General features: G+C 40.3%; 2 protein-coding genes across 2 annotated transcripts in view; both read right to left on the reverse strand.

Annotated features, from left to right (window-relative positions):
- Positions 1 to 23,836, reverse strand: part of LEPR (leptin receptor) — a 71,520-nt gene extending 47,684 nt beyond the window's left edge. Inside the window, exon 1 of the mRNA XM_075155574.1 lies at positions 23,767 to 23,836. The gene's annotated coding sequence lies outside the window, so the exon portion shown is untranslated. The remainder of the gene's footprint in view (positions 1 to 23,766) is intronic.
- LEPROT (leptin receptor overlapping transcript) lies at positions 20,113 to 26,525 on the reverse strand. Its single transcript, XM_075155573.1, has 4 exons — positions 26,424 to 26,525; positions 26,125 to 26,200; positions 25,132 to 25,318; positions 20,113 to 23,901 (listed from the first exon to the last, which is right to left on the reverse strand). Exons 1-4 carry the CDS (start codon positions 26,437 to 26,439, stop codon positions 23,785 to 23,787), a joined length of 396 nt encoding a protein of 131 aa, XP_075011674.1. The 5' UTR covers positions 26,440 to 26,525; the 3' UTR covers positions 20,113 to 23,784.
- Positions 26,526 to 27,627: the final 1,102 nt, after the last annotated feature.

Genomic DNA, 27,627 nt, shown 5'->3' on the forward strand with positions numbered 1-27,627 from the left:
AGACTTCCCTAGCTTGCTTAGGAGAAAGTCATATGAGACGGCATCAAAAACATCACTAAAGATAATATGCTACAATGTTATGAGTTTTCCAAATGTAGGAATTCCCCTCACTACCAAAAACGTTTTCTTGGTCACCCTGGGGGACCCTTTTGGTTCCATCTGTTCTGTCCTTTGTCTTTCGGATTTACCCCTACATGCTTATGTTATTCTTTTACAAGTCCTCTTCAATAACTTAACCTAGCTTTCAATTCCAACTAAAGTTTCACATTACTGAGGAAAACATTATTTGCTCCTCTACTAAGTTTCCTACCTTTAATTCACATTAGAGCAAGTGCTTTCCTGCCTTTCATATATATTTTTTCCAAGAAAATGCCAACTCTTCTGGACATCTCTTCTTGACAACTCTTCTCTTTAGACTTACTTTCCATTTGATATTCACCGTAATTGAGTTTATTGAAGTTTTCTTTCTCAAATACTTTCGTCTCTGTTCTGCTGTTTTCTTATATCTTCACATTCTCAAATGGTTCCTCTTTCTCAGTCCAGGGGGGAAAAAAAAATAATCTAGAAGAGTCTTCTTCAAGATGTTAACCAGCTCTGCTTAAAAAGGTCTTCATCCACCTGACTTCTTTGGCAATATACAATAAACACTTACCTTGATCTTTTCTTCATATCTTTGCCCAAAGCCTTTCAGTTACTTCACCTCCTATATATGCTGGATCTCAGCAAAAATCATATGCATCCTTGTGATAAAGACTTCATTCCTCCCATGCCTTCAGACCTCTCTGAACAAGTCTTTCCTTTCATGTCTGAATTATCTCAAAGTTTCTATTTTGCCAGTGCAGTTACCATTATGACTCAATACAAAGATTTTCAGTTTCTCCATACTTTATTCGTTAGGATACAGGCATCCAGGATGTTAAACAAACTGACCCATGATTTTCTTTCTTTTGCTCCGGTAACTGTATCTTGAGCGAGCTCCCTAGCTTTTGCATCTTTTCCATGTTATCAAAATTTATACTTAACCATTGGGCCTATGACATTGGGCCCTGCGAGTCTGAATTCAAAGGAATCCACTCCAGTTTAGCAGGCCTGTGACCAAAGACGATGTTCTCCAGCGTCAGCACAGCATCCCCTCTTCTTAGGGCCTCACCCTTTGTGGAAGTGGAACATTTTTTGGAGAGTGTCTTTTTATAAATACAAACAACAAGGAAATACATTTTCTCTCAGCCTCCACATTTCACCTCAGACTTTCTCCCTTGAAGCATTATAAAAATAACAAAGGTCCAGAAGCCTTTCAAAGAGTTACACATTGAAGAACAACAAAATACCATAAAATACCAAGTCCCAAGTGTTTTTTGCAAAGCACGTGAGAAGACTTCCGTGACCTATGTGCGTGCTTTGCAACTGACTGTGAGCAAGAAACGTGTAACTGTAGATGAAGTTTCACTGACAGAACAAAAGTACTTAATGTTATCTAGCCTTGAAGGTTTATTTATTTATTTTAAAAATGCAACATTAAAACAATTCCTTCACTTCCACCAATCATGCTGGATACAGTCATGTAGCCACTGTGTTGGCAGATAATGATAGTACCCTGACCTTTTACAAATAAAAACATCTATAAACTCCTGCACAGCTTTACATCCATATAGATATCTATTGAGATGCTAATCTTGCTGCCAGGTAGTACTGCAATCAAGTCTCTTCTAGGCTTGTAGAAAGACCTGCAAACTTCCCACTCAAGAGCAAAAAAAAAAAAAAAAACCACCAAGTTATTGTGCTCCTGTAGTGACATCTGCCCCAACAGCGACAGGTTAGTGACAACATAACAAGTCTAAACAGAAGTACTTTTCTGAGGTTTCCAGTTCTGAATAAAGATGCAGAAATCTGAAGCATACTAACCTTAGCTACTTGATGTAAACTGAGTGATTATGCATCTGAAAGAGCTAGAAAAAGCATTAGAAATTCAGCTTCAGTTCTACCAGGTTAAATTTGTCATTTCTGAGCACAGCTGAGTCCTTCTGGGTTTTTCGCATGGGTTTCAACATTTTTCTTAGGTTTTTTCTCTTCTAATCGATCCAATTTAATTCATGCCAGATTAATCAGTTTATCATAGAATGGTTTGGGTTGGAAGGGACCTTAAAGATCATCTAGTTCCAACCCCCCTGCCATGGGCAGGGACACCTTCCACTAGACCACGTTGCTCAGAGCCCCATCCAGCCTGGCCTTGAACACTTCCAGGGATGGGGCATCCACAACTTCTCTGAGCAACCTCTTCCAGTGCCTCACCACCCTCATAGTGAAGAATTTCTTCCTTATATCTACTCTCAATCTACCCTCTTTCAGTTTAAAGCCATTACCCCCTGTCCTGTCACTACATGCCCTTGTAAAAGTCCCTCTCCAGCTTTCTTGTAGCCCCCCTTCAGGTACTGGAAGGCTGCTGTAAGGTCTCCCCGGAGCTTTCTCTTCTCCACGCTTTTAAACAGGTGAAAGAGACTAACTACGGAATTGCTACAGAAAAATCAAATACTGTTATTCTATATAAAAACAAATCACATGTATGTATGTATGTATTAGAAGTTTTTCTAAATCATTTAATGACTACCAGAAGTGAAAAATCTGTTTTCATTATGAAGTTAATGCAAAGATGGGCTCTGCCTCCACAAGGGGATGTTTTCAGTAATTCATTTTTGCTGCTGCAAGAATGTTTTGCGCTTAATCTCTCTGCACCTCTCTACCAGCATCCAAGCTTAATCAGCCAAGCAAAAGCTTGCTACTGTATTAAGACCACCAACAAAATTAAACTTTACCTTTTGTGCACCCACAGAAATGCTTTCTGCAATCCACACTGCAAATTAAAAATAGCAGAGGTGGCGACTGAACATGCTATGTCCAAAAAATATGTTCTTTCCTCTGAAAGATTCATCTGTTTCCCATGGCTGTACACATATTACAGTTCTGTACTTTGACTAATACAATAAATTGGCATCAAATACACTACCAGACTAAACTTTTAGTTGCAGAATCAAAAAAATAGAGTTATAACCAGAAGAAAGAACAATTGAATAGACATTAAAACTTACTGGACATACCATTTTAAAATACAACCAGGTAATTACATGTATGTTCCTCCTTTGCTGGAAACCCCTAGCAACTGCATGCTCAAATTTCCTCTCCAGATTGATGCAAGTGTAACTATATTCATTTAATAAAGATAAGCCAAGAGACACACCTTTCTAATTTAGAGCAGGATAATTCCTCCCTATTATCCAGAAGTCCCCTGTTGATCCATTTTGTTATAGGACAAAAAGTTAAAGCGTTGCTTTGGACTGGAGAAAAAATTGCAGCTCTGGGAGCACACACGTTTACCTTCCAGGACAGAATCGTTCATCGTTAGTTGTCTAAACCTCATTGACAGTGATTCACCTTGGAGGCATACAGGAATGAATCACATCTGTTAACAGCAGAGATGCTAGCAGCAAAATAGGGATCTTAAATGTTGACTCACTCTCAGACATTTTATGCCATCATCAAGAGAAACTTTTGAACAAGGTGTAGTATGAATAGATCTTCTCTTTTTTAAAGAACTGTAAAACTCATATCTTTGTCTCACATGATGGCAGGATAAGACCAGTTTGAATAGTGGAACAGCTGAACCGTCCTGTCTGCAGAGCAGTTATTGCAGAGTGCCTGGTAACATGCTATTAAGATGCCCACCGGGAAAAAGAGAAGTAGGATTCCAAATCCATATTTTATATGAAAGAATAAAATTTGTCTCTACCTCTGACACACTGCACAAACACCTAAAAGTAAGTAGATCCTTCTCCTGTGAGAAACAAATCCAGGTGAAATTATTGAGAAATAGTGAACAAGTTCTGTCTTTGGGGTTAAATTTGATATTAATGAAAAACCTGCTTCACTCCGCAGAATTGTATTAACCTTAAACCCTTTCTCCAAGGAACTTCACGTTTTAGATACTTTACCAATGCACTATGAGAGGATGCTCCCTGTCGCAAAAACTATGCAGGAAAAAACAGAAGGATACCAAGAGATAGATGAAAACCCTATGAAATAATAGGCCAATATTCAACAAATCTTTGATTTAGAACTGTTTGGCTTTTCACTATAGTTCCCCTAGCATGAGTATTGCCGCCCTGGCTGAAGGAGGTCAGGGTCCCAAGATGGACCTGGCAGTCCATATTGAATCTAGTGGCGTGTTGCTAAACACCTGATGGAAACACACAGATGTGAAGAGGAGAAATCACTGCCAGGCTAACATAAGAAGTGTTGTCCTCAGGATATTTATGCTCAGCTGCATATTCGAGATGCTCAGAATTGTGTACATGCAAATACTTCATTCCTAATATACAGAGAAAAAACTGGTGAGAGACCTAAATATATGTGGATTGTGAGATAAACTACTATTGCCATCTTAAATAGAAGTTTTTGAGGCAAGATAATAGTTGCAGAGGATGAAGTGATTCAGTGAGTCAGACAGAAATTACACAAAGCTGATAAGTCTCTGAGGATAATAGAGACTTTGAAAATTATTCATGAGAGAAGTGTAAAAAGTTTGATTCATATACAACAAATTACCCATTTTTGCATCATGCTTTTTTCCCCACACATTAATAATTCAAGTCGATAGACGCATCAGTTTCTCAATTTTTGTTTCCTTGTGCTTTTAGGCTTCTGTGTTACTTCTGTTAACCATCTCAGAGTTTACCAAATAAGTCTAAAGCATCTATACAAACAATACTAAAAATACTCATGAACAGCAGGCATTTTTGCAGGAAAAACCTGTCATCTTCTGGATGTCTCAGCGCCAAACTTGTTCACAAATTGGCAAGTAGTGCACAAATTCCTCCAGGGAGGTTATCAAAAAGACAGAACCAGGCTCTTCAATGTGGTGCATGGTCAGAAGACAAGAGACAACAGGCATAAATTGAAATGAGAGGGTTCAGAAATGATAGAAATAACTTTTTCCCCATGAGGGCAGTCAAGCAGTGGAACAGGAAGAGCGGTCTCCATCCTTGGACGTTTTCAAGACCAGGGTGGATAAAAGCGTGAGCCACCTGGCCTCATCTCACAGCTGGCTCTGTTTGAGCAGAAGGTTGTTTTAGAGAGTTCCTGAAATACCCAGTGATCCCGTCATCCCGTGGGAGTTATATCTCATCATCAAGAGAAATTAATGATAACTTAGTCAATATATGCTTTTAAAAAAATAACTGGGAAAGAGATTAAAAGCAGAAAACTAAATATTTAAGTTCTCCCTTATGAATGCATTCCTGCATCTCCTTTATGAATGCATTCCTAAGAGATGCATTTGATATTCTGTGTTATCCTGAAGAAAGTTTTTCTCTTTTCTAAGGCAGCCAAGCCTACAAGGTTTAAATTGAGTTCCTAGCTGTGACTGCTCACTGGCAGGGCAGCCTGAGCACAGCCCGAAAGGCGGGCTCTGGCCATGCTCACTGGTCTTGTAAGCGCTGGGGAGCAAGTCCCTGCGGCTCTGCAAGCTGAGCCTACTGCCTCAAGTGCAGCCCCGGGAGAACAGGTCTGTGGTGGTCCTGGACCTACACTGTAAATTTGCATGGTGTCATGCTGGCCGTACGGACTTGTCAGCCAAGGCCTCCACTACCTGCACCATGTTTGTGTAGATTTGATTAGTTTGATCATAAGCTAGTCACTGGAACCGGTCACAGCGCATCGGGTATTCATTGTTAATATCGGCAATTCTTCTCGTCTTGCCTGTTAAAGTAGAATCTCCTCAGGGCAAGTGATTTCCCTTGGAAACACTCATTCATTGCCCATCACAGTGGGTTCTGATCTCAGCTAATCAGCAATATCAAAACAGAGTTTTAACTAACAGCATGAGAAAGATCACCACTGACAGCAAGCGAGACTTAAGCTGCATCTCCATCATAACCCCAGATGCACTGTTGCACGGTGACATTGATTCTTCTGTGGACGAGCTCAGATTACAGGTACTATGCATACAATTTTTCTCCTTGCCATGGCCAGGAATCTAACCAGGCAGCACAGCGCACTGTACCTCGCTCTGTTGCCATGTGGAGAAGCACCTCAGTCTCCCTCCATCCTGTCGCAAGCTGCATAAGAGCCTTTCCCTCTCTGTCCTGGCCAGGCGAGTTGCAGCCAGATTCTCCAGTTTTCTGTTTGCTACTGCCCTCTCTCCCCGGGTGACAGTCTTACAATATATTTGAGCCCCCTTCCCTAGCTTCAAGGTAGTTCTTTCCATTTATAAACAGGTTTCACACCCATTTGCTCCTCCCTCTTGGCTCTCAATCTTTCCAGTCCTTTGTTAGGACTTTTCCTTCAGCCTGCCTGGGGGCTCAGATCCTGTTGACAACCATTCTAAAAGCCTATCTAGGAGGCTTGTTCCCTCCACATCTCCTTCCCCAAACCCCATCCTTCCCAGCAGAGAGGAACCCTGCAGGACATACCCCACATGTTTAAAGCCTGAAGGGTACCAAAACCCTTCTGAGGTTAGAGCTGGCAGATGCAAAGGTTGTATCCCAACCTCTTTGCAAGAACCTCCTAAGCTTGTGATGTTCCCAAATGCTTCTGAGCATGATCTTTTAGAAAACAAGCTGTGTCAAATACAGCACAAGACGGGTTTCCTCCTGGCAATCAACCTTAAACGCATCGATGGTCTAGCCACAAAAGCCTCACTGTCCAACACAAAATATATAATACCAACAGGTTAAACAGCAAGGACCCACTCTTACTCATCTTTTAGGCAAACAACCAACATGAGTTTATGCTAGCAAGCACAGGGAAGTTTTCAAAATGGAAAAGATTAGCACAGCAATCAGAATATATCCTTGATATTCATAAGACATGTTCCTTCATTTATGCAAATCTGTAATTACTTTATAATCAAAGCGTAAAATGCAAATTTGAGAGAGCAGAGCTGACAGCTCAGGGGACAGTCAGCTCTGATGGCAGCCCTGGCTGTGGCCAGGACAGGGTCAGGAGGGCACAGAGTCCCACCAGCTGCTCAGATGGAGCGGGAGGAAGGACGAGAGGAAAACAGAGAGGAAAGGAAGGAAGAGGGGAAAACACACTTGGCTTCTCATGGGACACTTCTCTCCTGTTCAGCTGAATCAGTGGAATAGGAGAGAGGAATATATAATATGTCGTAACATATTCTTAATTCTTTTTATAATTAGGTAGCTCTAGCTGTTAGAAATAAGCTTTCGGGGGAGGCAGAAGGGAATGCTCTACAGAAAATTCACTAGAAGGAATCTTCATCTCTTTTTAAGCCTTCACAAGGCTGCATGAAAGGTCCCAGGTAATTAGTGCTGTCACCATTAGTGAAGCCTGAGTGCCAAATGGCAATTTGGCTAGAAGAAAATACTGGGTGCATTCAGGGGAAATTGCAGCAAAAATACAAGTTTGCAAAAAAAGTGCTCTGCAGGCTCTGCAGTTTAACTTACATTTTGACAAGTTATATGGGTTTGATATGTCTATTTACTGGGCTTTTAAATAAAAACACTAGTTACTATAGTAACATTTACATCATAGGTTGTACTTATGCTGCCTCTGAGATACAGAAAACCAATCTGCTATGTGAACCTTTGTACTTCACTTCTGCAATATTTTAAACAACAAACCTGTTTTCTAATAAATTGCCTTTTTCTCTAATTATTTTACTTCTCAGAATATAAATTAAAATACATTTGATCTAATTTTCTTTTAAATGACTAAGCCCCGTGTGTGGGAACATGAAACCTGGTTCCAGGGAGAAGAAGGAGACTGCATGTAGAAAGAAAACTGCAGTATGGGGAAATAAGACAAATCATCTTCTAGCCCTGCTGTAATTTAGTTTCCTCTTGTAGGAATCATGGTAAAATGACAGATTATTATTTCTTTGGACAAATAGTCTTCTCCTCTGTAGCTTTTATTTTAGCCTGTTAGAATAGCAAAGCAGCATGGCCCATTCTGAGCTCTGCCTCTACTATCCTTTCCACTACTTTCCCAGCCTCTTATCAGTTGATTTGTTATCATTTTCAAGTGCTTCTGTATGTCTGCTATATTTGCACCCCTGCACACCTATCAGTTTACTTTATTAAAGTTACAGTTAGTAATCACAAGACAGAACACAGACAACCTTGCTCAGCCAGCTTAAGAAGATGTATTATGCTCTCCATGAGGTCTTACTGCTGCAAGCTGGCATAGTTAAACTCTGTTCTAACTCTACAGAAGCAAGATATTTAGATAGCAAAATGTGACCCTTTCTGGCAGATGAGGACATACAATACTAGAGGACAGGTGCCTATAGCTGTGCCTTTCCATAGTTCATATCATTATAGGCAGGAATAGACTGAGAGTACAAAGGCACAATCAACTATTGAAAGCCTCCTCTCATGTATCCCCATGGTGGGGAAAACAGAAACAAGCTCTCCGCATGTTCTTATGTGTTGATTTCCCTCCCTGAACTCTTCATCTTACAGCATTTGTCTAGAGGTCGTTTACGGACTGTGCTCAATTTAATACATTTCCAACTTACAGTAGCAGAATGAGATCTTCCATGATTTCTCCCCCCTGCAAAGATGTGCTTAAACACTCACCAGAGAAGTGTGTTGGGGGAGAGGAGTGCATCAAAAAAAGGGAATTAAAAAAATCTAGCTGGACAGAGTAAAAGATCATAGGTGCTTTAGCCAGGGTTCTCGATTCCAGTAGAAACACTTCTTGATCGTGCATTTGCCTAACAGGAATTAGCAGCTAGAAAATACAGAGAGCAGAGGATAACGGAAAGAGTGAAGGTAACTTACATAGAGCTATCAGACACTTCTCCAATGGGTTGACTTGCTTTTCCCTTCCATTTTTCTTCCTGATGTGTTTTCACTCAATTCAGACTGTAGTGAAAATGTGCATGAATGGGACTGTAGCACAGCCAAAACACTGCTGGTCGCGTAAGATTACCCTTTGCTGATGCTATAACCATGGAAAAAAACATGAATTGCTTTTGGTTCAGAAGAGGAGCATTGTTTAGTCTATTATCCCCTTAATCCCTGCCAGGATGAGAGCACTACTCAACTACATTTCAGCGAAAAGAAAGTAAACACCACTACTTTTTCCCTAAAGGGGTGGTGGTGGAAATCTCTCTCCAGAAGCACTTTATAAAACCTGGCACCAATTTGAGTTTCTCAAGCGTGTCATCTAGCACAGAGGATATGAATTCACAGAATATAACTGGCAAGAGACATAAATCATGGAGAAAATGAGAGGGTATTTTGAATAAATACTTTCATGAAAAAGATCTAGGCCTTTTAGCAACTTAGACATTTCTAAACCTGGCAGAAGTTTAGCCTGTCGCCCAGTATGACATTCATGCACTCAATACTACAGAGGAAAAAATACCAAAGGAAACAGTGGTCTAATCCAAATTGAGGCCACTTTTGTGTTTTTGGCTATGGAAACAGGATTTTACTTCAAATGTTTATGTATCAGTGATGAGCTTCATCCAACACAAATAGAAACTCCATCTACTTCATGCCCACAATAAATGAAAATGCCACCATTTTTTCATAAAAGCAGGGGAAGTTAGAGAATAGGTACAAGGATCCTCACCCACCTGGTCCCACCATCCCAAAAGGGAAAAAAATTCCTAAATAAGAGAGAACATCACACCTGTCTTTCATAGCTCTTTTCAGATGCATTATTCTTCTCTCAAAAAAGAAAGGATCCTATGTCCATTCACTATAGCTTAAGAGGCCTTTTTACAAAAGGAGGACAAAAAAGGCAGTCCAGAAAAGAAGCAAACCCAACAATGTTCTTTGACAAATGTAACTGCAGCAGAGATTCTGGACATGCCACTAAGAGTGCCAGACCTCCAGAGACTGAAACCACCTTCACATCAATGCATGTGAAGACTGAAAGGATCTGACCATCATTCCATTTTTACATTCTATTTGTAGTTAGAATCCCTTCGTTAATATTTCCTATACTTTAAGAGTAGCCAGTGCTTTCATAAACCACTTATCAGACTTTATCCTGCAAAACAGAAGCCACACAACTACGCTGGCAATTCCTAACCCAACCAATTCCTAATCCATCAAGACATATTTAATGTCATTAGTCTCATATGACTCCAGCCAGTCCTATCGCTCATCATTTAAGTGCCTGCAATGCCACAGTGCCTCTGCCCATAAGGTCAGCCTTAATTCTGCCTCTTCTCCCACTCCCTGCATGTCACCTTCTCCCAAGCTGTGCTGTGTATAGATCTTCTCTGGCCTGCTAGCTGTGACCCCCAACTGCTTAGTCAAAGACCGCCTCAAAATTTGTTTTCTCCAAAACCAATTTCTACCTCTCATGTCACACCAGAGTATGAAGGAAGAACACCTCTCTCTAAATTGATATTTAAGCAGAAATATTTTAAAAAAAAAGAAAGAGGAAGAGATTAACTAGAATTTTGAGCGTTCGGACTGTCGCACTGTGGAATGTCCGAGACTGTAAATTCCTCCAGGTGGAAGCCATCTGATTTACGCGACTTGTACAATATTGAGTCAACGCTATGTAAATGCAGTGATTAAACAGTAAGCTACTATACCTACATGACTAGAATACACTATACATGGAAAAGATTTCATTGCTATGCATTTGGAATGGGTGCATTGCTTCTGAGTGTCAGAGTCAAAAGTAAATGGAGATCATCGCAATATATGAACTGTTGGTACGAACACCGCGCGCATTCATGACATATCAGTAATACCTACTTCTAATCATAATCGCCTCTAGAATACAGTTAAAATCCTAGGAACAGCCGCAGAGCTTTTATAATGCCAAGATGAATACACTGTATTTTCAGGGCAGGCAGAACTCAGCTTCAACGCACCAGCCAGCATGATGTGCTCCGGCAGCCCAACATACCGTATTCTTGTTGGTTTGCACAGGAATTCAGCTCGCTGAAGATACCAGGTATCTTAAAAGCACCATCCCATGCTTGCCGCTCCAGTTTAGCAACAACTGCTATTTTGAGTGGTTTGTCAAGCAACTATTAATTAATTTCACAGGGCTTTTTGGCAGCAGCCTTTTTGCTGAGCTATCTCAGCCTTAGAATCTTCTTCAGTGTATCATGTTTGGGTCTGTTTCATAATCAAGTGTCAACTGAGAACACGCTTTTTTCTCCTAACTTCTAGAAAATTGTGTAATTTGTCCCAAAGTAGCTGCTACAATGAAAAATCTAAAAATCAGATTATTTTACCTAAATATCGAGCAAAGTCCTAGCATATCATGTCCAGTTTTCAGCTACTAGTTTTTCGATGTTGCTCCAAACCACATCTTTAGACACTAATTTTCAGGGGAATTCGGCATCTACCCTTGAGGATCTGGGTCTCAGTCCCCAAAATCTGGCAGTATTTCATCCATATTAAGATGCATTGTGATCAAGACCTATTAGAAAGCACATCTTACATGCATCTCAAAAACAGATGTACTGGGTTGCTGGGACATTATGTGCAGCAGTGAAGACATTTCTGTCTCAGTAATTTTTCAGAGCCAGATCTGACAATTTCAAATCATCAGGGAATATTCCAATGTAAGTGGCCAATAGTTTTGGAAGGAAATCAGAAAAATGGAGTGGGAAAAAAAGTGGGGAATGGGTGGACCCCTTTCTATGCTGAGATGTTGTTGACATTCTGCATGACTTGTTTTCTAGACAAATAATAATGGGTGAGAAGGAAGGCACAGCATGCGAAAAAAAATACAAGGGTAGAGAGAGTGTGTGGTGGGAAGACAGGGAAAAATGGGCTAGGAAGGACCACGTGTGGGAAGAAGCAAGAACAACAAGCAGATGGACCCTGCCGGGGCAGAAATGATGTGTCCAGATAGCCCTGGCACAGAGGAGGTGTGACCGAAGAGAAGATCATGGGATTCTGCTATGAGGAAAAGGGTCAACAGGGAGACAGAGCCCCAACAAAAGGGGGGGGTGAAGTCCCTGTGAAGGGGCTCATGCTACCAGCAGGAACCACCTTCCCACCGCCAGCAGTAAGGGTGCTACGCCCTTGTACTTAGGGGCTGGTGAGAGCACTTCTGACTGTGACACTGGATTTTGAAAATTTTGCCCTCTGTACTTGGCAGCAAAAGTTGGAGCAGCAAGGCATGGGCACCAAGCCAACAAACACTGACTCGGACAGCTGTTTCCTATTGTAGCAACCCCAGTTTTCAGTGCCATGTGGACTAGGCTCAGAGTACGCTGACGCATGGAGGGAGGCTTGTGGGGAGGGAGGTGATCTGGATGGCGTGTTTCATTCCCACATGAACTCCACATGGGAAACGTTCCCTCAGACAGTATTACCTCCCTTTGCCAAGTGCTCTTGCTTCTGCACGAGAAGGTAAAGGCTAAGCCACTGCTGATGCTGGAGGAGACGAAGAAGAATGGGCAGGGAAGGAGTCAGCTCTCTCGTGCTGGTTTCTCTTCGGAAGAGAACCACTAGTGAACCTAGAAATCAGGATCACAAGGAGCAGACATTAATTTCAGTCCTTCCACACACAGACAAAAATGCTGTGCTCTATGCAGACCAGAGCTGTCCATACAAGACTCGATTAGAGGAGAAGACTCAGCTACAGAACATACTCTAGTCTTTCACTTGTATCCCATGCCTTGCACCCTGTTTAAAATGTCACAGTCCTTTGTTTTGCACATTTAGAAGTACTCTGCATCTCCAAACATCAAGATTCGGCCTTATTGATTAGGTATTTTAGCCAAAAGGTCTCCACTTGAAGTGTGTCAAACACAAATCTAATTTGATTATTCAGTTCCGACAGATTTTCCCTTCAGAAAGGTCATATTTAATGCAGCATTATTCCATCATGCGCCTGACTGCAGGACATCTGAATGGCTGCTAATACTGTGGCACCCACGGATAACCCCAGCTAAGCATCGGTTGCCTTTCCCTCCACCTTGCCACTTTTCACTTCCACCACTCCAGTTTCTTTGTACATGGGTTAAAGAGAGATAAAATTGACTATTGAACATGAGTAATAAAACTAACTTCAAAAGGTTTCAGTTGGGGTAGGAAGTTTTGATGTTTAAATGGGAACAAAATAGCCTAAAACCTGTTCCCACACTCAGTCTCCAAATAAAAATACAGTAATAATGAATGGCCTATTACTGCAATTTAAAAGTTTTCAGAAGGCCAAGGAAATGCTATCAAGTTAACGTGATTACTAAAAGTGCTACAGGAAAACACGTATTGACTGAACCTTATAACGAGTTTACCTACAGACTTCCTCATTATCTGCACATTACAGAAGAGATTTAGTGCTGAGAATACAATTAGCTTCAGTAACTTATAATACCTTACACCATAACTGAGAAGAGTTGTGTACAATAAAAATGGGCACTTAAACGTCAGACAAACAGGTGGAACAACGATGGTTTTATCCTTTGATTTACTTACACAAAGCCTTTTACAAAGAATCAGAAAGTTCAGGATCTATTTCTAAATGATCCACAAAAATCGACTTTATGTTTATTTCTGCCTATCGGTATAATTATTCTTGTCACTAAAAAAAAGGAGTATGTATAGATATCAGTGCTGTCATTAACTATGACTTCCATCACTTGTCAGAAGCATTCACTGTACAAACAGAAGATGAAGCTAAAATTAATTGGGCCATTTTTCATACCAAATCAAAAAGGTATAGATTTTAAAAATACCTCACAGCCCACAAAGTTTGAGAAACCATTTTTGAACAAACTTCACACAGTGAAACACAGCAAATCATAAACACTGCCAGAGCGTATACTTTGAAGAATTATAAAGCACACATTAGGTTTTTATATTTAATAAAAATTCTTCCATTCTGTACACAGCTTAGGACATGAGTAAGAGTTTATATTTAAAACAGAACATATAAAACCATCCAAATATGCCAAATCAGAGCTAGTGAGAAAGTTTATCTTTTAAAACTCTTAAAAATTATTAACAAAGCCTTTAAGATTGAGAATTTACTATATATCTCACCACTAAAAAGGCAGGTAAGACATTACAGCCCAATTAAAATAATCTGTGATTTTTTCTTAAAAAATCGGAAATATCACCATGGCATCTTAAGAAAAACTGTAAACTTTAACCTGTCTTAGATATCAGTGTAGTATCACAGCTACTGATGGTCTCACGTGGAGCTGCACCATGAGGAACCACTACCTTTTCATTTGCACTGCACTCCGTTGCATTTTGCCTCCTCAAAAGCCATCAGACATGACATTAATCTACTTCAGCTGCACTCTTTCTCTTCAGTTTAATGAAAAGATTTCCACTGAAATTGGACTGGACTATGAAGGTACCAAACTATGCACGGCTCACTGAGGGAATGGAAAATTCAGGCCTAACCTGAAACCCAGTGATTTCAACAGGAGCTGAATCAAGCTCTGAGAAGAGCAGGATTGACTTATTTGTTCATGCCGGAATCCTCTTACTAGTTAATAATCAATCTACCACCATCATTTAGTCCAATTCAACCCCCAGACAACTCACTGACTTGCAAGAGAAAAATTCTTCCATAAGTTTTTTTTTTTTTTGTCTTTCAGGTGACTTGCTGCAGGAAAACAGATTTTTCTTTTTAATGTACACACAATGATTTTATTTTCAGTCAGATATTTTGTTCCCTGCTCAAATCTGAGTGCTGTTGTAGTGAAAGAGTGGGCTCCTTCTTCATCCTGGAGTCATTATGCATAATGCACAGAAAGAAATTATACCTACAAAAGTCTGCATGGGAGTTTATGAATATATATATGTATATATGTATGTACTTATACATTTAACAGTAATTGTCCCAGAGTGCTATCATTTTTCCCTATTACCACGATAAATCCCACCTATTACCACAATAAATCCCACGATAAATCAAAGGTGTATCTGTACAAATACACCTTTACATGCTGCTAGAAAAGCACAAGTCCTGACCCACTGTAGGACTTCGGTTATCAGATATTCTGTGGCAAACTCAGTACTCGAATCCCCGAGTTGGAAGTGTTGTTGGAAATATGTATGTAAAACTGTTCCTGCCAGGATCTCATACAGAATTCACTAAAACCTGGAGGCTTTCCGCTGATTTTTAGGGGATTTTGGGTTAAGCTTTTAAGCGAAGATAAATGGTGAACTTTTAACAAATAAAATTTTTCTCCACACAGGGGCAAATCAGGGATATAATCTAGACACTTCTGCTTTGCCAGTTGTACTGGAGTAAGGTTAATGAAATGCATCCTGGTATAGTGATTACTGGCCTTATCTAGTAATGCTGGATTTATACCATCTATTAATACATGATGCTCAAAAAGCGCAGTCTTTAAGAGAATGTGCTAATTTCTCTGAAAATAAGGACTCGATCTCAAGGCTACCCACACATCTGTTCTGCTTAGTCTTACCACATCTAAAAAGAGGCTCTGGATAATCCCTATGACATCCCAAGGGACCTTCTGGGAAATGAACTTTGTCCTTCCACCCAAGCCCTCTGGTTTATTAATGCATTTGACAGAAAAGTGACTACAACAGGAGTTAGCATTCAGCACCTCAACACAAACTGTTGTGGAGGTCTCAAATTCAAGGCCAAGCATCCGTCTTGGATAGACAAGACATTTTAAAAGTTAGCCAGTGTTGTGGTTACAAAATGCAAACTCAATTTTTTCCTTAAATGAGGTTGTGCTTAAAAAAAAAAAAAAAAGAAAAAATAAGATAATTGCTTTTTTAATATCTATGTTTCTATAGCGAGTTATACAACAAATCCTGGCTTTAATAGCAAAGACACCAAAAGGCAAATGAGGAAAAATGTGGCAAGGACAATCAAGACAATAGCACTCAAAAGGAGGAACTATAATTGCCCAAGCTGTTTCTCTCCGGTTAAAGAAACTGTCATCTCAGAATGGTTTCTTGGTGTATCTGAAACAGCCAGTCCTTACAGAAGAGCACCGAGTATTTTTAGCCTCTTTCTGTTAAACACAAGTTTTAAGTAATTAGAAATTGGAAGTCAGAGCCATCAATTCACATCCAGAACCAATTAGTATTTTATGACACGGTTCTTTCTAAATTGCCACTTACTTGCCCCTCTTTCCATGTTATTAATACTATCCATAAATCAGTGTTTGTTAAGTTGTTTTGAATGTGTGACTTGCTTTTGGCTCAGCTTCTTGTGACACCCGGAGTTGACAATAGCTCAGTCCCATCAGGGCAGGGAAGCAGGGACTGGTTGCAATTACCGACTGTGGGACTTTAAAATTCACTCTCTTATTCCGGAGAACCCGGAACTGCCAGCAATTGGGGGAGGGTTGCTTTGGGCTGGTTTTTAATAGAACAGTAGCTAAAGACACATGTGAGCAGGGAGGGGAGCCCTAGGCCCCGCTGTGGGCTAGGGTTAGGTAAGGGATCTGAGGCCTTCTGAGCAACCCCAAGAGCTAGGATGAGGGCTGGAGTCGGGACAGAGCTGCAGCTCAACACCTCTTTGGAGCTGGGAACTTCTGTGCTTTCTTTGCAGGGCTGGGGAGGAGGACTAAAGAAAGATGAAGAGAACAGACTAACGATGGGGTACAACCGCTGTAAGAGAGGAGAGGAACAAAGAGACACCTGCATCAATCTTTAGGTGTCTAAAGGGATTTGAATAATCTGAATCCTAACTGAGGATATTTGCTGAATCCTAATTCACTTTACACATTGCTCACTTACGAGACTACCAGATAAAGACTGTGCATTTAGAAATTGTTTCTAATGAGTATCTGTCTAGCTATTAAAAGATCCTTGTAAACTAATATATTTTCTGCTGTAGATTTTAATTAAACAGCAAAATATTTGTTAAGAATGCAATCTTCTTTGAAGAGAGCACGCTCTGGACTGCCTAAGGTATATTATTTTGTATTATCTGATTCAAACGGTAAAATTTACTTTATGTATGCATATGAGACATATTCTGCATTTCTTAATATTTTAAAATTAAACTCAGAGCAGAGTTCTCTTTCAAGACTTATTATATGGGAAATTGTTTTATCATCATGGGGTTGTTAAGAACATCCTAATGTCTCATTGCAAATATTAGCATTTATTTAGTTAGAAAAAAACAGAATACCGAAGAAAGATTGGCCATGCAGGGTGACACTGAGCCATGTTACTAGAAACAAGGACAAGCTGTTAAATCCTCTCCCGGAGTAAAGTGCCCTCTGTTGAAATACAGGCATATGGATTTTTGTAGCCAACATCACCCCCATATCCTGTGTAGCGCAGCCAGAAGAAACAGACACTCAGACAAGATGGACAGTCTAATCCATAGAAGTGACTGATAAGCACGCTCACAGATTGCCCTCAGACATGAAGGGTTGCAGCATCTAACAGCATTAGGCCTCTTTCATCTCTCCTTCCCCACCCCATTGACCCCAACACCAAATTCCCACCAGCTTCAAAAGGGGAGAACTTGATCAGTAGCCAGTAAGCTACAACTATTGCAGCTTTTGTTTCTGTGTTGTGTAAAGGCCTTTTTTTTTTAAAAAAAAAAGATGGAAGACTGGTAACAAAGGCTCCTATTATATTGTGAAATACCAGTCTTAGGCAGGAATTAAATGAATAACAAAATCACAAGCCCAGATCAAACAGTCACAACAAAGGGTAAGCAAAACATAATTAATGTCACAATCAATCCTCTTATTCCAAGCATATGCTTTGTAAAGCACGATAAATACCGCTTAACTTCTCCCCAAATCCTCAAGCAAACAAAAACATCCAAGCAGTATCTGTCATTTATTCATGTTGACCAAGAATATGAAAGAACCTTAGCCAGTATACTGGAAAATGAAGCTCAAAGCAGGTGACAAAACCAAAATTCACGGACATCGATAGCCTCAGCTGACCTCCTGGACCTACAAGGAGACATCAACATCCCTTTTTGCCTCAAGCTCTGTTGGAGCCTCAGCACTCTATTCTCCAATTAGGGGTTTCAAATTAACTATATACAACTTGAACTTGAATATGATTTTGGGGTTTTTTGTGTGTGTGGTTTGTTTTTTTTAAACTCCACAAAAGTGAGCAGTTAATTTTATAAGCATTCCCCAGGAAAACATGCCATTAAAACCACAATGTAACACAGGTAACTTCCACCACTGAATGCCAGTTCAGCTGCTAGCAAGCAAACAGCTAACAAAGAAAATGCCAGGGTTTCAGCTCACAACACCTGGGAGGACTGCTGTAACTACATACTTGAAATTCTTCATTTTAATAGACAGCAATGTTATAAGCATGTTCCACGACGACTTCCCTATATGCAAAGACTCCAAATCAAGACTGTATTACGTGCGATTTTGCACAATTATGTTCATTATACGTAAATTACTTTATTAAACAAAGCCATAGGTTTAGTCTCACTTTGAAAACAATCTTCCTCCTATCATCTGAGGATTTTCTGGGGGGAAATAGTATGTTTTTATGATCCCTGTGCTCTCCCCAGCAGTATCTGCCTCATAGATTGCCATAAGGACCTCCAAGTGTTGCGGGCCAGCAGGAAGACAGCCAGCTGCGCAGGCAGGCAAGGGACGATCACCCTCACGGAAGAGGAAGCAGGGAACAATCAACCAGTCCATTTAAAACGAGCCATTAGAAAGAAGCAGTATCCATAATACTTGTTAAAATCTAGAACTGGTCTATGGGAAGTAGTAATTCCAAAAAAAAAAGTGAAGTACCTCCAGCTGAAGTGCTAGTCATGGGGCAAAACCAACTGTAACCAGTTTTTGAAAATAACCCAGAGAAATTCCCACAGCTGAAATAAACCTCAACATACAGAGCAAAAGCAAAACAATAAAACGAGAGATAAATATAGGAACAGGCCATTGGAGAAAATGTTCCTCTAAGAGCATCCAGCTGATCTTTAAAATTTAATCACAATTCACCAGTCAATGCTTCCTTACATGTTTTATCAAGAGACACTTCCCTGTAAAGCCCTCTAGTACATACTGGTCATGTATTTGCAGGGGCCACTTAAACAAATCAATTAGTCATTAGTACCTGGTGTGCATCCAGCTTAATGAAATAGTCTTTTCATCCATTATTATAGATCAGAAACAATCCCTGCAGAGTAAATGATGCAGTATCTTAAAAGTCATGCTGTGTTAACAATTGAGATCAGGGTTATAGAGATCATTTCAGAGCTTTACATAATTTTCAGTTTAACAATAAAAATCTACATGTGGCTTACTAGGACAAGTTTGTTTGGTTAACTCCTGGGTACTAATGAGCTTACATTCATTTTATGGTATTAAAGTCTGTTTAAAGTTTTTAGAAAGTTACCCAAGATCATAACTAGTTAGGAAGGTTACCAGCTTTCCTAAAGGACTGAACAGACCACAAAAGCAGTGCAAGACTGTAACCAGTACCCCCTGCTCCTGACCTCTTGTGCATATGTTATTTTTTTCCTCCAGCTAAGTATAAGTTGACAGGGAACAGCTCTGTTAACTACAAAAACAAGCAGCTACAGGAACAAGGGTGGTAGGGATAAGAAGTAAAAGTTATACCATACAGATAATACTAGCAAATCCAGAACCAGGTTAAATAAGGGAGCTCAGGAACCAAGCCTAGAGCCGAAGTTACTCTATATGCAAAGCATGAGTTGGGCTAGGCAGTACAGAACAGCAATCCCAAACATGCATTTTGCAAAACAGGGCAAAGCCAGCAGGTAAGTGACTCAAAGCACAAATATACTCACCTTCTCCAAAGCTTAGTTACTCAAATCATTGCTGTAAACAGAAAGCATCAGCTATTCAGACCACAGACGCCTTCTTCTCCTGATGGCGGGTGCTTTTACAAATTGATTAAAATAACTGAGCAGGCTTCATTTTCACAAGCACTGGTGGGATCAAAATCACTCCCTTAATATATTCACCAACTTAACTACAGGAGTACTGACCTAGAAAACAAAGAGAGCTTTGATGCCTTCTGCATCCCTGGTTCCGTCAGTGCTGACAGAACAGATGTGTCTTCCTCTAGACTTTCCTTGCTTCAGAAGAGTGGAAGAGGTCAAGTATTATCTTACATCAAGTATTATCTTACCATCTTTTTTTGAATGTCTTTAAAAAGCTGACAGATCTACCATGTACATAAGAGCTCCATACTTGAATACGACCTCTATAATAATGCATGACATAACAGTAATTCCACCTATTGCAATTAGATCATGGCTTCTGAAATTTGTTGCCCCGTGTTTTGATCTCATCAGCACTGACTGACCTTCCTGATGACCAAGAAGCCAAGTACCAAAGCCTCTGCAGAGCCAAGAACCACAAGCACTTACTGTATATCTCAGAAAAAAGATGTGAAGGAGCTCTGGGAGAAAGAACACCTGGCAAAATAGTCTCCAAGGGTCACAATACTGAGAATCCACTTGAAGACCCCATTTCACTACAAAGCAATTAAGAAATATCAACACTTGACACTTGAACTGCTCGTTAACCTCCTACTGTGGCCATGCCTGACAGCTACAATACCATTATGAAAGCACCACTGGATATGTTGTTTCTCTTATCTTTCCTCTCACACATGAGTCTGTTGTCACCTCTTGAAATTTAAGACAGACAAATACTTAATCATCAGATATGTTTATTAGACAATTCAAAAAGTCAGTTTTATTAGACAATTCAAAAAGAAAAGTAGAATATGTTTTAATTTCATGTTTTAATACTTCATCCTCTCAAGAACCTGGCAATCACAGAAAATAGTGTTTACAAAAGTTACAAAAGCTGCACTGCGTTCTGAATTACAGAAAACATGATTAGTTGACAAGCGAGCTTTATAAAATGCCGTAACAGATTTTCACCTGATTATGAGACATAGTGATATTGCCATGTATATGCATTCACGAAATCAGCATAGTATCGAAATTAAGGCACTTTGGATACATAGTATTCAATTCCATACAGGAAAACAATTTCAGAGAAACCACAGTGAATTGCTACTGGTAGATAGTGACAGTATGCCCAGTACTGGCCATCAAAGCACCAGGTTTGTGTGAATGAGTGAAGCTCTTGGTAAAAAAAGCATTGAAATTTTTTTTTATCTATTTGATATCGAAGACTCATTCAAGCAAATTTACTTTTAAAGAGGTCAAGGAAGATTTCCACGATTTAAACACTGTTAAACACAATTCTTAAAGTTAAACATTTTAAAATAAAAGTCCACGGTTGAAACTGCATGAAGTTCACATTAAGGATTAGTGCATGTAGCTGCTTCAAAAGAAGAAAAAAAAAAATGCATTGACTTTTTCCATTCCACATTTACCTGCCATTTCATGAGGTACCACCAACCACAGTAACATCAGAGGAAATACAGTACAACAGAATAATTTGTCAAGGAAGCAACCTCTCTTCAAGACTGTACTTTCTAGTCCTCCTTTTCATTTTAGATTGTCATGTTTACTGCCTGTACCCAAATTTGCCACAAGCACACTATTTACCAATAGATCTAGAACAGATTCTACAAATAATGATTCTCTAACTTCAAGAAAAATTAATCTCAGACATTTTTCACGCCACTGCCTTGAAAGCAAAATTTCATCAATAATTGAGTAGTTTTGTAGACTTCTATTGCAGCCTTCAGTACATAAATTCTAAGGAGTAAAAATACTCAGGAACTTAACCCTGCAAGCATACAAGTACTTTAACAGGAGTTAAATAGAATTGTTAGCAATGACTTTAGGTATTTACAGGACCAGGCACTTAAATTGTGTATTATTGTTCCTGTTTTACTTCACCAATTTCAATGAAAAGTACCACGGTATAGGGAAAAAAGCAACTTCTTCAAAAATCAAAGCAGGACTTGTACATGGAAACTATGATTACTCTAATCAGTACTTTACAAATCAGTAGGGTCCAACAGATTTCACCTAAGTCAGGAAGAAGACACTGTAAGACAACTTGTTTATGCACAGCATCTTTACAACTATATTTCTGCTATGTCTTTGATGAAGCATTAACATCCAGAAAAAACTGTCATTTAATGTTAATTCTTCTTTTACAAGAATGGCAGCCTAGACACACTTCAGTATAAAATACAGCTACTCGGCATTCCTCAGCACTGAACTGTTCACCTTACACATATCTGAAGTTTAAATTTAAAACATGTAATTAACCTTCCTGAAACATGATATTCCATTCCTACTTAAGCGATACTACATTACTTAGACCACGGAATGATTTCTGTACCCTTCTTCTAGGGCACTGAGCATGAACAAAAGACCCAGTATTAGAGCACTCATGTAACATTCATTAATTTTTGAACCTTTGCTCTGCACAGCAATCCACAGGACACCATTTTGCAGTACACGAGTATTGAGAGAGTTTGGAGAGCAGCATAAGTAGTTCCATACAGCTGAGGGGGCAAAAAGCACTGCCTTGGTGAAGCTGCCACGTCTTGTAAGGTGGATTCTATTACCTGCTTATGCAATGTCCCTCATAGCTATACAGGGTGATAGCAGTCAGCTGTGAACTGACTCACACAACTATAAAATACTCATTTGCAGTCTGCTAGTCTAAAGAACTTGCAATGTTAAAACATACCCTATGCAGGAATTCAGCTTCCTACTTCACAGAGCAGAAACCTCTTTACGTCCATTTTTCTATCAAAGAATAAACTAAGGTGTCTCTTCCTTTACCCCTTTGCAGATTACTGAAATGTCTTCTAGAGTTAGGGTTGTATCAGAATGCATTTTTACAAGACTACACGCCTCCACAATTTGCAGGATTCAGTAAGTCAAAAGAGTAATAAAGTTTACTTTTATAAGTGCGATTATGTGAACGTTTACTAGGATAATGCCAGTTAAAAATATAGTGTTTTAATATAACAATCTCTTCTTAGAGACAAAAAAATAGTAGTTGAATAAGTATGTTTTAAAAGCAATGAGAACTGAGGAGATAACAAGTCCTACGCAGCAGAACACTCACTTCTTTGCAATTCAGGCATTTCACATGTAAGAATAGAGTTGTATACTACATTGTGATTGTAAGTGTCCTGAGCATAGTTTCTTCTTTTGTGAACCTTCATAAGAGAAGTAATGTCAGCTCTAAGCATTAAAGAGGCATTACAAGCATATTACTCCCAAAATATATCCACAGTTGTTGAGTTGAATAGGGACAAAGCCTGAGTATCTTGGGGGGGGCGGATTATTTTTTTAATGAACACCGTAAGTGGAAGGAAGGATTTTTAACCAAGGTTATTTTCTTTTTCTTTCATTAGGTAGTAAAACAGTTGGCATAACCTATGTTTGTTTTTATGTTTTCAAGAAAAATCACTAAAATCACAATTACTCAAATGGAAAGCAAGTACTCATTCATCCCTAATCAAAGCAGAAAGAACGATCAAGTTGAACAATACCAAGTAGAATAATCTTTATATCGGCCTATTTTGATTACATTGTTAAAAAAAACCAACAGGCATGCTGACTAATATCAGATGTATCAATGATACTATTGTGATTAAAACAAAAGTTAATGCATATATAGTGAAAATTAGAGTAAAACAGCTTAGGTTTTGTAAACTTATTTGGGGACAAATTTGCAACAGTGATTCAAGCTTTTACTGAATACATTAAGACAGCTGTCACAAGGGCCTCTTCCCTTTGGCTGAAGTGCATTTTAAAAAAGCATGTTATGATCTGATAATGTAAAACTACATGCATATGCACATACATACATCTCAGCGTGCACACACACATGTTATAATATGTACACATATACACACACAGAGTATACATATGGTGATACATGCTGTAAAATATTACCAGCATCAGAGCGATGTCCTACCACTGTTCCCAGCTAAAGTCATCTCCTCTACCAAACACAAGAAAAAAGCCTAAAATAGTAAGGAAAATGACTGCATTGCCAGCCAGCACCAGACCACAGGCTCCCCATTTGATCTGAAATGCAAGGAAATGAAACAATCAAAGCAGTTCTTATAAGATAGGTTCAGGCCAGTTATATATATGCATTAGATAAACTAAACGAAATACTACAGAAAGGTGCTAAAAGCATAAAGAAAAAAGACAAACAATAAATAATTCAATTTATGTGACTAATTATTCAGTTAGCAACCATTCATATTACTCATACAACAGACAGGCTAATAATGCTATGTTTTAGAACAAAATAATTACCTTGCCATACAAACCACTAAAACGTACCTAAGTCATAGAAAAATCTGGTGAAACTAGTGCTCTCCTTTAATTGCTATGCAACAAAATAAAAGATTGCCTTTCAAGTAAATGCCAGTAACAAGCATGGAAAACAGTACGTGGTCTTAAAGGTAAATAGCTTCCTTAACGATCTGCCCGACTAAGTTTACTCAAATAAGTGACATTTACTCTTAAAAGATATAGCTATGAATTAGAGTTCCCTCTCGTGGTCACTTCTGGTTCTGCCTACCGTCAAGTCCACAACTTAAAAACAAAAATGCAGTGTCAGGGAAACTGTGCATTACAAATAAATTAACACTAAGCACGCAAGTTTTAAGCAAAACTGAAAGACTGAAGGGGAAAAACAACGCAACACATCAAAACGTCATTGGGTAGCTTGGGAGACAGGACGAAAGAGTTCTTTGCCTTGCAAAACAAATGTGACAAAATCTCACCACTGAAGAGCAGTTCAGAAAGCAAAGAGAAAAGAAGCTAGCAGAATTTCCTCAGACTTTGAGGGGACAAAGCATGAGCTTGGGAAATGCTTTGAAAACCAGAAGGGCAGCTCTGGAAGTTTGGCCTTTTATCTTTTAACTGATAATGCACTCCAGTCACCAAGTTTTCAGCATCCTAAATGGAGAAAGCAGACATTCTGAGATAAAAATAAGGAAGGTGGCGCAACAAGCAGTGCAAAAGTTGATGAGACAGAGAGGCGTGAGATGTAGGAGGAGATAATATCTTGTACTGGACCAAAACAAAGCTGGGAAAAAACCCAGCTAAAAACTTCAGTCATGCAAGTCCTTTGTTCAGGTCAAAAAGCAGCACTGACAGACAAAATTTCAGCAGAGTGATTATTTTCATCAGAATCTACAATCATGAAATTAAAGACAGGATTTACAAGCAGCGCAGCAGTGCACTTAAAGATTATACTCAGTAACTGGTGTCTTACAATAAAAATTAGCAAGCAGAACTTACCGCTTCAACCCGTGCAAGGATTATAGGAAATCCAAAGGCAGAAACAACAATTCCAGTTGTGAAGAAATATGCCAATTCCCTGCAGGCACTGCTGGCTGCATCACTGTCATCACTTACTCTTTTTGCAATGAAGTGGGGAATGGGGCAGATGAAGTAAAATATTAAGACAAACAGAGGCCAGTATACACTGGGGAGGGGGGAAAAAAGGAAACACACAATCAGTTTAGATGGATGCTTCAATAAAAAGTATCTTCTGTTTAGAAAAAGTAATTGCAATAGCTGTAATCCTGCTTTATGGTTTGAAAAGTGGATTACGTGATTTAACCACAAGCTTTCACCCAAAAGGGCAACCCCACCTCATTTTCCCTGCGTACTGGCACAAGCACTCATACAGCCTCGTGTAGAGCAGGATCCACTCTCTCACACGACCAAGCCTTAATTTATTTAAACGTGCATCACCTTGCTGATTCAACTCACACCACCGCCCCACAAAAACGACAGTCACCACACAGGGAACAGGAAATACAGGCAAGTGGGTCGGAAACCAAGAGCTTTCCCAAATTAGAGGGATCCTGGAGTATAAGGTGAAGGCACACCCTTGCACGCTCATCTCTCTTGTGCGGGCTCCCATTAGCTTCACCTGGATTTTTAAGTGTAGTAGATATCCCAGCTGGAGTCTTGTGGTAGGAGGGTTGTTTAAAGAAACAGGGAAGTAAGGGAAAGTATTCTGCGAGGTTAAAAATGACTGTTTAGCAATATGGCACCACTCTTCCTGAGAAAGCAGAGAGCAGTTTTCAGTCATTTTTAAACGGAAATGCAAATACTGGCTAAGGAGGTGGTATTTAATCAGAGCAAACTGCCATGTGTCAAGAGCCAGAAAGCAGGTGACTGCTGGAAGATAACCAGAGCCAAACAGCTCAATCAGATGAGATTAACACCTCAATTAACAGATATAAAGAGGGGGAAGTTTTGGAAACGAAGCCGCCCGCTCACCCGTAGTACTCCAGGGCGCAGCCCAGCATGAGGAACGTCAGCCCGATGGCTCCGCTGAAGGACAGCGCCACGAGAGCTGCAACGGCACAAGGCAGGCGGTGAGGCGGGAGCCGCCTCACCGGTTACCGGTTACCCCCGCCCGCCCCCACGCTGAGGCGATGCCTGGGAAGTGAAAGCGCAACCCGGTCGCTGTGCTTCCTCAGAGGGAGGACCCCCGGCCCGCGGACGGGCAGCGGCTCGGAGCTGCCGTCCGGCAGCTCCGAGCCGCTGCCCGTCCGCGGGCCGGGAGCACTCGGTACCTTTGATGCCCGCCATGTTGGGGCTCTGAACGACGCCGAGCTGAGGTGGCGGCGGGCGACTTCCGCCTACCGGCCGCTTTACCCCGCCCCCTCCCGCACCACGTGAGCGGCTGCCTTAAAGGGCCGGCGTCACCTCTGGGGCGGTTCCCGGGTTTCCCGTCGCCATGGTTACCGGGCGGTGTTTCGCTGCCTCCAGTCAGGCCTTGAGGCGGGTGTTTCATGTATATAGACACAAAAATACATATATATGTATATGTAAGGTGTATGTATGTGTAAATAGGTGTATATATGTGTGCACAGCCACGATTTAAATACATAAACACAGTTTTAAAGAGCCCCCACCCATCAGTCTCTGCCATCTTGCAGGCTGCTCCTTAAAACCCCTGTTTTCACCCCAAAAAACAGGCCCAGCTGTCTCCTGGTTTCATGTGGTGCCTTCTCAGGACCGTCCACCCTTGACAGGGCCCTGCACTTCTGCTAATCTGCACCAAGAAGGGCACAGCAGTTTTTTTTAGAGCAGTGTTTTTCAAGCCTTAGATTTTTGGGACCCCATTTTTTGCCCCAAGAACAGCCTTTCTGAGGGAGATTTTGCACAGCCCTTTGGATACAGCTCCCGAGGGAGGTTTTCTTTAGATATCCCACCCCTGCCTCTCAGCTCTTCTTCTTGTTTCGTATTTTTTCTGATGCAGATTTTTTCCCAATTTCATTATTAATTTTAAATAATTTAGAAGCAAGAAGGCTGCCTAATTAAAACAGCAGGCTTAAGTAGCTAAATACTTCAAGTGAAAGTTGTGTTAGGTGCTACATTTGCTCTCTTGCGTGGCTGTGGGTCTCTGAAGCGTAGCAGCATAAGAATAGGAAGTGACAAATTATTTCCAAAGTGTCTTAATTTGGGAAAACCACCTGTAACGCCAATCTGTGGATTACCGCACGGCATTCGTGACCACTGTACGAGGCAATATTGATACTGGCGGCGGCACACCTCCCGTATCGCGTGAGCTGGCCCGTGACGTTAACCTTGTGGTCTGGTGACAATTTGTCAGCAGCAACCGAGCTCAGCACTTCTGGGCTTATTTCGAGGCACGCCAAGAGAAAATGATATGGAGACCCTCTCACTGTACCCTCCCATGCTGTAAATCCTTTGGCTGTCATCAACAAGCAAAAAAGCCATGGGGGTTTTAATACAAGCTTACATCTTGGTACA

Source organism: Calonectris borealis, chromosome 8 (assembly GCF_964195595.1).
Source record: "Calonectris borealis chromosome 8, bCalBor7.hap1.2, whole genome shotgun sequence".
NCBI lineage: Eukaryota > Metazoa > Chordata > Aves > Procellariiformes > Procellariidae > Calonectris > Calonectris borealis.

Excerpts from the sequence above, each read along its gene's own strand:
- LEPROT (XM_075155573.1), bottom strand. Across the intron at positions 25,319-26,124 it reads TGCGCCCTGGAGTACTACGG|TGTATACTGGCCTCTGTTTG; the intron begins GTGAGCGGGCGG and ends CCCCCTCCCCAG. Across the intron at positions 23,902-25,131 it reads TCCTTGCACGGGTTGAAGCG|ATCAAATGGGGAGCCTGTGG; the intron begins GTAAGTTCTGCT and ends CTTGCATTTCAG.